This window comes from Daucus carota, chromosome 6, assembly GCF_001625215.2.
Source record: "Daucus carota subsp. sativus chromosome 6, DH1 v3.0, whole genome shotgun sequence".
Taxonomy (NCBI): Eukaryota; Viridiplantae; Streptophyta; class Magnoliopsida; order Apiales; family Apiaceae; genus Daucus; species Daucus carota.
In genome coordinates this window covers 33,194,801-33,205,659 of record NC_030386.2, presented here as the reverse complement: position 1 = coordinate 33,205,659, position 10,859 = coordinate 33,194,801, and the positions used below count along the sequence as shown (strand labels likewise).

The following is a 10,859-nucleotide window of genomic DNA, read 5'->3' as shown; positions in this document are numbered from 1 at the left end:
CACACATTTTGAAACTCTTACAAAGTATAGTTCCATAATATTTGCTTTAAAAAAATTCCTCTAAAAAAAAATTGTCGGTTAAATTTTTATTTAAAAAAATAAATTAAAAAATATTATAAAACTTTACTTCACAGGAGGCTCAATATTATGATATATTGTTTGATACAATAATTAAAAATTCAGTTTCCACACCAATCAAAATCCACCAAAATTATAGATTTTGGTAACTAATGTGTGCACACAGGCACACAAGATAAACCCTTAAAAATTAATAGCACCGTGTTTAAGTAGCACATCTCACTCATCATCGTCAACATCCAGATACTTCTGAGATTAGCGTGCGAATATATATAAACCCATTTCATTTCGTCCACACAACTAACTACACAACGTCGTCTCCCTCTCTTTCCATCTCTCTCATTCATCTCTCTACACATATAAAAGCACACACCATTAATTCTCATCCCTCAATCCCCTTTTATTCTCTCCACCTTAATTCCCAAATTAAACAACAATAAATACATATTCTTCCCGACCTTGTTCATTTGGTTTGCCGTGCTTCATTTTGACAAACCCTAGTTTCCCTTCCCTCTTCTTCTTGTCTTTTTCTCTCCTATTACAAATCCCGAAATTTCAAAAAGACAACATCACATACACACGTACCGTCTATGGTCGCGCTCAGTGGAGAACAGTTTTCATATACGATGTCTCGAGACATCGTTTTTCGATCACCTTCGCCCAGTAGAGAACAATTTTCGCCCGCGATGTCTCCAGACACGATTCTTCGATCACCGCTCGATCGGAGGCAACCGCTCCTTGCCTCCACCTCAAAATCATCCGACCAAAACAACTCCCTCAGTTTCGCGGAGGCAGCCGGCGTGACAACCGCCGGCTGCGCCGCCGTATGCTGCTGCCTACCCGTGGGAGCGGTGGCAATTATATTCCTGATGGTTTACAAAGTGCCTGCAAGGCTGTGCCGGAGAGCCTTGAGAATGAAGAGACGGAGGAGATTGCTCAAGAGAGCGGTGTCGTGGCACGGTGGAAGAAGTTGCGAGTGCGGATTTTTCGACGAGGTGCATACGATGAGCTGCGGATCCGATCAGGAATGGTATGGATCGCCGGTGGAAATGGATAAAGAAGTGATGGAATTGGAGAAGGAAATGTGGGATAAGTTTTATGGGACTGGGTTTTGGAGAAGCCTCTCTCAAAGGGAAGGCAGATGAATAGATGATGCTTTTTATGTAGTTTTACAGTGTTTGTTCTATTCTATCAACTGTAAATTCAGTCCCATACTGGCAAACAAAAATCCTAGCTTTTTTCCTCGCTCAAATATACACAAAGATTCGAAATTTCGGGTTGGGTTCAGATATTTCAATCTTGCTAAAATCGGAAATGAAATTTTTGGTCTTTTAATTCAGAAGCGGAATCTTACTATTTGGTTGAAAAAGATAATGTTTGGAATAGAAAATTTTCATTGGCAAATTTCAAATTCTTCTTTGCTGACAAGTTCAACATCCAATATATTATGGGCTCAAATTCGTCGAAGAATCACGATGATGGAAGGGCTGTTAAATTATGAAACTGGAGAAATCAAAACTTTATCGATATTTAATTAAAATACATGACTGTAAGAAAAATCCAATTACGGCGATTTGAATTGAAGTTCCTCGTTGGCATGTCTATCATTTCGTACATTTTGAAAACACTAACGATTTAGTATAATATAAAATATTATTATTACACCACTCTTTACTTCCACTATCTCCATTCGATGATAATAATGATATTATTACATCCGTTGTTTTTCTTCACCGTCTCAAATCTAAGTATTAATAACAAATACATCTCACTCTTTTTCCGAATTTTCATCTAATTTTACTCGTTTCTTACCTTCTTTTTTTTTCTTTTGGTATCTGTATCCAAACCCGAAGGTATATTATTCATAGGGATGAAGGGCGTTCTAACTAGTAAGTGACCACTAAATAGAGTAATGCGTTCATAGGGATGATGGGCGTTCTAACTAGTAAGTGACCACTAAATAGAGTAATGCGAATTTATCACGACAAATTTATATTGTTCTGTAATATCTGTCCAATATTTTCAACATTGTAATGCAATTTAAACCCAATGGAGTTCAAACTACTTTTAGTTGCAAGGATTTTATGCTAGCGCAATTTTGTTAACGGAAAATTGTTAATTAAAGGACCAACGAGATTTTTTGCTTCTTAGTCTCAGTGTACACGTAAATCTATCTTACTCTGGCAGGTAGGCTGGTTTCTAATACGTATCGTATTTGTTTTATTTTATATCATCTTGTTCATCTTGATAACGATATTTTAGTGTTTGTATTTCGTTTCGACAGTATTTACGTTTGGAGAATCATGGATGTGCAAATATCAAATCTCGTCATTTATTCGAAATTTAAGTCATTATATTTATACTTTAAAAATAAGGAAATTGGGCATAACAGTGTGTTATCTGGCAGCACACTTCAGAGTTTACATTAATTTACATGACCTCTAGTTTCCTGTATGGAACTTATAAATAAAATATATTTATAGAATAATTTAAGAATTGTTTTGTTCATAGATATAAATTCAGATACGGTCTAGTGATTTCATCAATTCTAAACTCACACATGATGTTTTGTTGTAAAAAATATAAACTCATATCTCAATCTCTTAACGCATGAATTTTTGATATCAACAAAGAGGTGGTATGAGATGGATGGAGGTACGCCGTACGTGAGTCAATTTTATTTTTGTTTAAATAATTACATAGTAATATTTAATACAAATAAAATTAATTATGTAAATATATAATAATAGTGATAATAATAATTTTAATTTTATAATTTGTAATTAATATGACTTAATAACTTAATTGTTTTTAAATTAAATATATTAAATTTCAGTACTCAACAACACATGTCAACTTAACTCAATTACTAGTATTTTTTCTACGGTTTTTCTAGTGTGTGCCATGAGTACATGCTAAACACTGAATTTTATAAGTTTGACACATTTTGATTGGTTATTATTTTTTAACAATGATGGACCCCCTGCAAATACACCGACCACACCAATCAAAATTTTCCAAACCTATAAAATTTAATTCTTAGAATATGCTCACAAGCACACACTACACTAGACAAACCTTTTTTCCTAATGCCAAACATCGGCACTGTAGCTAATTTGTCTGAACAATCAATTGAAATTTGAAGCCATATCAATTTGACCGGAGCTTCCAGCGGGTCCGTTAAGATAAGAACTGACAATCTTATGCGCTCATTCAATAATTAAATCAAACCACCTGACGTTTGTGTTTGATGATGCCGGTGGAAAAGTAATAATAATGTTTAGTGTAGCCGTGTAGGTGGGAAAGTGACTCCTCTTTGTTAATTTTGTTAAATCATGCCCTTTAATTATGACTTGGTCGACTCTTGTTATTTTAAGTAAACAGTAGAGGATCTGAGAGAGCTAATCGATTATCATATAATGATGACAAAGCTAATGATTAAAGATGTATTAATAAAGCTTACGTATTTAAACTATGTAATTAACCGGAACCGCATGTCACTTTACACGTCAAAACCAGTGATTAGGATATCTTAATATAATTGAATCACTGATTAGTCATTAAAAAATTAAATGTAAGGCAGTGGATATGAATTTACTAATTTCCGTATTCCAGAATTATTTTGCAGTAATAATAGAACGGTTTGTCTAGTGTGTGCCCATGGGCACATGCTAAGCGCGGAAATTTTTGTATTTGGAAGATTTTGATTGGTGTGGTTGATGTATTTGCAGGGGGGTCCACCATTATCAAGAGAGAGGAACCAATCAAAATGATCTAAGCATAAAATTTTCCGCGCTTAGCATGTGCCAATGGGCACACCATAGAAAAACCGATAATAGAAAGCAGGTGGTTTGAAAAGTAGTTTTACAGTACAGAATGGACCGTGTTTGGACCCCTGGGATTGTGACCGCTTTCAGACTCATACAGAGATACAGGGAGAGAGTCATTTGGCCACAAGAAATTCTAGGCCAGCATAATTTTCACAGCATAATAGACTTACAACTTGCAGGCTGCAGCTCTGTGGGTGTCAGCTGAACGATGGAACAGATTCACTTTCAGTGACTTTCTGCCGAGTAAAAAACAATAAGTCCGGTCAATTTTATACAGTTTTGTTTTTGAGATATCCCATCACTTTTATACATTCTTAAAGCAAATTTTTACAATATAAAACACTATTACTCCCACTACATCCTTCCACTATTTTCATTATATAATAACAAAAACATTATTACCCTCACTACTTCCACTATCTCAAATTTATTATTAAAAATAAATGGGTATCATCACTTTACCCACTTGTTATGGATCGAAAAACGAAGGTGAAGCGTCGTGCTTTTAAGACTGTTCTCGGGATTCGAGATGCCTACGTATCTTTAGCTGTGTAAAGAATCAAGTCTGAACGTCGTTCTAGTTTGAAGGGGTAGAGCCCTTTATATAGTAGTCTCGGTGCCAGAGACAAGGTAGAAGTATGATTCTACTTATTAGAAACCTCATAGAAGTAGGCTTCTTATCTTGAGATAAGATAAGACTCTTATCTTGTAGAGTCGATGTTTATCTAAGACACTAGATGTTTATCGTGAGGAGTTAGAATACTCGTAGAACACCGAGGCTCTAGAGCCTTCTATCAAGTCTCCTACACGGAGTAGGAGTCGTGTATTCGGGCCTTGACAGGGCTAGTTACTGGATTCCAGCCTCGAGTGGGCTGGAAGCTCAATTCTTGAACTTTGACAGTCCAAGTAGCTCAATCGTGGACCTGCTTGTGGGCCTTATTAATTAATTACGAAATTAATTAATATTTAAGTGTCTCAGGGCCTAATTAACTGGGCTTTCATATTTTTGGTCCTTTAATATCTAATAATAATTAAATATTATTTCTGACCCATATCATTTGCCCCCCAACTTTCGATAAGTTTTGTAGAAACTTTTCAAAAGTTATAGAGGTTTTTATGCGACTTATCAAGCCTAAGACTTATCGAGTCGTTTTCATGACTTATCGAGTCTTTTATATTTTTCTACAATTTTTCATTTACCTCCGGGTATTTTTGAGAATTTTCGGGAATTCCTCCCTATTTTTAAGAATTTCCGCACCTTTCAGGTATTTATTTGAGTACTGAATATATACTCAAAATATTTTTAAAATATTATTTCTCGACCGAGAAAAATATTTTATTTAGTCCCTTAATTTTTAGAATTTTCAGGGATTTTTCTATTATTTTTTCATAATTATTTGCGAAGTAAATTAAATATTTACTCTTTTTTTTTTTTTAAGCAGGAAAAGAAAACCTACAGGGCCCACGTAAGGACTTAGTCGGCCAAAACCAGTGACTTGCTCGGCTGCACTTGCTCGGGGATTTACTCAATCCTTTTTTATTTTGTTAGTATTTTTTTAATATAAAGCTGGGTGGGCCCGCATGACCTTTTCTACTCGGCCACAACAGGCCTGTTACTCGTATAGTTTTACTCGGCCGCTTTTTCTGATTTTTTCAGTTTTCCATTTTTTTTTTTTTTTTTTTTTTACTTTAAAATTAAATAAAAAAAAAGAGAAAAACATTGTGGGCCAGGCCCATTTTCTTCTCGGCCGAAATAAGGCTTCTGCTCGGCGGTGTGTACTCTGCTTGATTTCCTTTATTTTGCATTTCATTTTTCATTTCTTTTTCTTTTCTTTTCTTTTTTTGCCAAAAAATAAATTAAAAAAACTGCTCTGGGGTCCACCCTTCTTTTCCTGCTCGGCCATAACTGCATCTTGCTCGGCGGAGCTTGCTCGGCTTGATTTTTTTGCTTTTTTTTTTTTTTTTTTTTTAAATTTTATTTTTCATTTTCTTTTTTTCAGAAAATTAAAAAAATCTTAGGAGCTCAGCTCTTTTTACTCGGCTGAAATAAGGCTCTTACTCGGCGGGGCTTAGTCGACCGCTATTTGTTCTGATTTTTTATTTTTTTATTTTTTTTCTTTTTTTTTATTTCTTTTTTTCATTTTCTTTTATAGAAAAAGAAAAAATAAATTAAAAAGGTAGCGGGGCCCAGCCCATTTTATTTTCAGCCAAACTTTGGTTTTGAATCCGCGACTCTGCTTTCTGTTTTTTCTTTTACTATTTACTTTTTCCTTTTTAGAAAAAGGAAAATGAATAATAAAAAAAGGGTGGGGCCTGCCCAATTTCTTCTCTACCAAACGTTGGTTTTTGCTCTACCGTTATTTTGTTCTTTTATTGCTCCCTAGGAGCTATACAACGGCTATATAGCCCTTTTTTTGTTTTTTGTTTTTTTTTGCGACCAACTGTGGCTTATATAAGTGAGTGTAGTTTCACTCCCCACACTTCATAACTTCCTTTCATCTCAACTTTTTCTCTCTAGAATTTTAGTAGTTTCTTCATGGATTTCAAAAAATCTTAGTGGTTCTTCATTTTTTCAAGTCTTTTGAAGCCTATTTTGGTGTTCGATCCTCAAGATTTGGTGTTTGTTCTTCGCACCTTCAAAGATTCATCAAAATCTCAAGGTTTTGGAGGCCTATTTTGGTGTTTGATCTTCAGGATTTCGTGTTTGTTCTTCACACCTTCAAAGATTCATCAAAATTTCAAGGTTTTGGAGGCCTATTTTGGTGTTTGATCTTCAAGATTTGGTGTTTGTTCTCCAAAGTTTCATCAAGATTTCAAGCTTTCGGAGGCATCTTTTGGTGTTTGATCTTCAAGATTTTGGTGTTTGTCAATGGCCGAAAATCACTCTATTGCTGAGGAGAGGGCAAAAAGGTTGGCTGCTCGAGCTTCAAAAAGAGGTAAGGATTTCCGTCCCCCTATCGTTCTTGATCATCCAGTTACTTCTTTATTCGAATTGCTGAATGAAATGGGAGATGCCTTTCCTAATAATGCTGAGTTAGATGCTAATGATTATCCTAGTAGACTTAATGATGAAGATGTTGTTAGAATAGCTGAGTTATATAACGTTCCTCCTCAGTATGAAGTAGTTTGTCCCTCTCCGGGTGATGGAACTTGTAACTGGGATCCGGAGGATTTATTTATTTATGAGGATGCTTTTAAGTCGGGTCTTCGCTTCCCTCTTAACGATTTTATACCTAGACTTTTAGCTGAAGCTAGGATAAATCCGTGTCAGTTGGTTCCCAACGCTTGGAGAATAATCCACGTTTTTATGGCTTTGTGTGTTCAAAAAGGATTCCCGCTTAGTATAAACTTATTTAGGAGTATCTTCGTGTTTAAGAATAGTCCTGAGTGTAGGAAAGGATGGATACATATCGGTCATCGTCCCGGTGTTCCTCATACGTTCTTTACCGAGTCCCTTCCTGATTCTAATCATGTATGGAAGTGGGGATTTGTGATCCTTCGTTGGAGAGGAGGTAATTGGGGAGAGATCTTCAGACCTAGGTTTGCAACTGTGAACGATCCCGGACGGTTCGATCGCCTTCTTACTAGAGCCGAGCATCAACAAAGAGATGAGCTTATAAGTGATAAGGGTAGAACTCATTACCGTGCCATCATTAATGAAAATGCTCTCCGGTCAGCTGGTCTTAGCTTTGTTTCTGATAGTGGTAATTTCTTACAGTTGATTTGGATTTCGTCAATTTGTTCGATACTTGTTTGCTAACATCCATATTATTTGTTTTGTTTCAGCTGTTGAGATTATCGATGATGACCAGGGTCGTGGCGATAAAGTCACGAAGAGGATGATGAAGAAGCTTGCTGAGAGAGCCAACCCTCCTGAGCCTACCACTCCTGCTTTCCTCCAGCACAGTCAGCAAGCTGGGAAGAGGTTTAGAGATGCCGATGGTCACATGCAGACTGCTTTCATGCCGGCTTGGGGTATTTGTGATCAGCATTCGGTGTCTGGGAGTTCTCTCCTAGCTAAGGACTGGTCTAGGGAGTGCATAACTCCTCCTGATCGGACCAACATTGTGGAGAGAACGAGCCTTGACGAGGCGGAGCAGCTTGGTGCTAGTGCGGCCTATAATGTGAGTTAACTTTACTTTTTTTATATATATATACTTGTTTCTTTTGTCTTAGCATATGAGATATGGCTTCTCACAGTTTTCCTCCTTTCCTTTTAGCTCAACTCCTACTTCCAGGCGGCTATTTATCAAGCTAATGCCTTCAAGGAGTCTGAGAGGGCTCTTCAGAAAGAAAAGGTTAGCTTGACTAGAGCGATGAACGATTGGGAGAGCCGTGCTCATTCGGCTGAGGACATGGTCACATCTCTTCAAAACAGGATGAAGACTCTCGAGGAAGGTTTGGAGAAGAACAAGGGGATGATTATCGACGAGTACATGGACTCTGACCCCTTCCTCCAGTTCATGGACGACCATGATGATAGGGTGCGTCCCTCGGTTTTCACTTCTGGCTGGGACAAGGCCCTCGAGACCGTTGTTGCTGATCACCCGGGAATGTTTGATCCTTCTCGGTATCCTAGCCCTTATCTACCAGCTCAGTCTTTGGCCACTGCATCTTCCTCCCATGTTCCCGCCGTTGTTGATGTTGAGGAGGTGGAAGGAGCAGGGGTCGCAGTTGGAGATCAGACTCCTCACAGTGCGTGGCCTAGCTGGGAGTAGTTCCAGCTCCTCTTACTAGTCTTACGAGACTTTATCTATGCGTATTTTATTATCTATCTAGGACTTGTTTATTCGGGCCCTGCGTGGCTAAAGCTTTGTGCTTGCTTGACTTCTATTTGGGAATGTAATATGACTTTAACTTATCTTGTAGCCTTGCATGGCTTTTATGTACTCGACTTATCGTATCTTTTATAAGGGTTGTACCACAACTCTTAAGTTATTAATCTAACTATTTCGGATTTGAGCTTCTAGCTTTTGTGTTGTATGTTTCGAGTTTTCATGCCATGCATTTACTGTCCAGACCTTAGGATTCACAACGCAATATCTATAAGGAAAACATTCACGCAAACGGAATTTAAACAAATATAAAGGATACTAGGTAATCTTCGAGATCTTATTAAAACTTCGCAAGTAATGAACGAGTTATACTTCATGCTACTGAACGACAGTGGTCTATATGACCTTATTCATATGAACTCCTAATACTTAGAATACTCAAACATAATAAATCTTCAAGTTGGTTGCATGCCAACTTCTTGGGACTTCAACTCCATCTAAGGTCTGAAGCTTATACGACCCATGACCTGTGACATTCTTCACCTGGTATGGTCCTTCCCAATTCGGGGCCATCTTGCCCTTAGGACCAACACCAGAGGCCTCAGCCTTTCTCAACACTAAATCTCCTTCTCGGAAGAAACGTTCCTTAACTCGAAGGTTGTAGTAGTACGAAGCTCGTTTCTGGTTTTCCACTATCTTCGCATGAGCTTGGTCTCGGACCTCATCAATCATGTCAAGAGCCAACCTCATTCCTTCTTCGTTGGTTGGTGGATCAAATTGCTCGATCCTTGGGGAAGTATGAGTGATCTCGAGGGGCACCACTGCCTCAGTTCCATAAGCTAGCTGAAAGGGAGTAGCTCCAGTAGTGACCCTACAAGTTGTTCGATATGCCCATAGGATCGGAAGGATATCGTCTGCCCAAGTGCCTTGAGCTTTCTCAACTCTTTTCTTCAGTCCATCGAGGATGATCCGGTTTGCAACTTCCGCCTGTCCATTGGCTTGTGGATGTGCCACCGAGGTGAATCGTAACTCAATGTCGTAGTCCTTGCAATATCCTTGGAACTCAGCATTGTTGAATTGTGTTCCATTGTCAGTAACCAAGACTCGAGGTATGCCGTACCTGCATATGACATTCTCCCAGAAGAATTGAGCAACCTGCTTTGTGGTTATCTTGGCCAGGGGTTTAGCCTCAATCCACTTGGTGAAGTAGTCGATTGCAACTATCAAAAACTTCCTCTGTGCACTAGCGAGTGGGAACGGCCCTAGGATATCCATCCCCCACATAGCAAAAGGAATCGGGGAATTGATGGATGTTAACATCTCAGGGGGCTGGCGTACAATGGGTGCAAACCTCTGACACCTATCACACCGTTTGACATAGTCCTGAGCTTGTTTCAACATGTCAGGCCAATAAAACCCGAGGCGGGTGACCTTGTGTGCTAATGCCCTTCCACCGAGGTGTTGTCCACACACTCCTTCGTGAACCTCTCTCAAGGCTTCTCGAGCCTCTTCCGGCCTCAAACATCTCAAGTAAGGAATCACATACGACTTTCTATATAGAATCCCTTCAATGAGCACATACTTTAACGCTCTTACCTTTAACTTTCGTGCCTCCTCGGCATTGGGTGGAAGATGTCCTGACTCGAGATACATCTTAATCTCGTCCATCCAAGTGGCTCCTGTATCAATCGGGGCTATCAGCTTAGCATTGATGCTCGGGGTTCTCAGAACCTGATAATAGACACTCCCCGAACAGACTTCATTGTCGGAGGATGCAAACTGAGACAAGGCATCAGCCTTCGCATTCTCCTCCCTTGGTATGTATTCAATCTGACACTTTTCGAATAATGTCATCTGAGCTTTCACGATTCTTAAATATTTCAGCATCGTCTCCTCTCGTGCCTCAAATTCTCCATTAACCTGAGAGACTACAAGTCTTGAGTCTCCACAGACCTTAAGGTTCTTGACCCTCAGAGTTCTAGCTAGTCCCAATCCAGCTATTAAGGCTTCATACTCAGCCTCGTTGTTGGTGGTTGGAAAATCCAACTTGATTGCGTATTCCACTATGAACCCGTCAGGGCTTTGGAGCACAAGCCCTGCACCACTAGTTTTCGTTTTTGAAGCTCCGTCAAAAAACAATAGCCAGTATTCTTTAGGTTTCTCCTCTACTTCCTTG

The 10,859-nt window shown here is 38.6% G+C and overlaps 2 protein-coding genes across 3 annotated transcripts; both read left to right on the top strand.

Annotated features, from left to right (window-relative positions):
* The first annotated feature begins 668 nt into the window (after positions 1 to 668).
* Positions 669 to 1,223, top strand: LOC108226265 (uncharacterized). Its single transcript, XM_017401211.1, has one exon. It carries the CDS (start codon positions 669 to 671, stop codon positions 1,221 to 1,223), a length of 555 nt encoding a protein of 184 aa, XP_017256700.1.
* A 5,142-nt stretch (positions 1,224 to 6,365) lies between these two features.
* Positions 6,366 to 8,877, top strand: LOC135146945 (uncharacterized). 2 transcript variants are annotated; one of them, XM_064078874.1, is made up of 3 exons: positions 6,366 to 6,844; positions 7,695 to 8,032; positions 8,129 to 8,877. In XM_064078874.1, the coding sequence occupies exons 1-3, from the start codon at positions 6,778 to 6,780 to the stop codon at positions 8,624 to 8,626; spliced, it is 903 nt and encodes a 300-aa protein (XP_063934944.1). In that variant the 5' UTR covers positions 6,366 to 6,777; the 3' UTR covers positions 8,627 to 8,877. The 2 variants fall into 2 exon arrangements, with proteins under 2 accessions (XP_063934944.1, XP_063934943.1); XM_064078873.1 differs by lacking the exon at positions 6,366 to 6,844 and adding an exon at positions 6,851 to 7,612.
* The last annotated feature ends 1,982 nt before the right edge of the window (positions 8,878 to 10,859 follow it).

Excerpts from the sequence above, each read along its gene's own strand:
- LOC108226265 (XM_017401211.1), top strand. The coding sequence starts at position 669 with ATGGTCGCGCTCAGTGGAGAACAGTTTTCATATACGATGTCTCGAGAC.
- LOC135146945 (XM_064078873.1), top strand. The coding sequence starts at position 6,913 with ATGGGAGATGCCTTTCCTAATAATGCTGAGTTAGATGCTAATGATTAT. Across the intron at positions 7,613-7,694 it reads TAGCTTTGTTTCTGATAGTG|CTGTTGAGATTATCGATGAT; the intron begins GTAATTTCTTAC and ends GTTTTGTTTCAG. Across the intron at positions 8,033-8,128 it reads GTGCTAGTGCGGCCTATAAT|CTCAACTCCTACTTCCAGGC; the intron begins GTGAGTTAACTT and ends CTTTCCTTTTAG.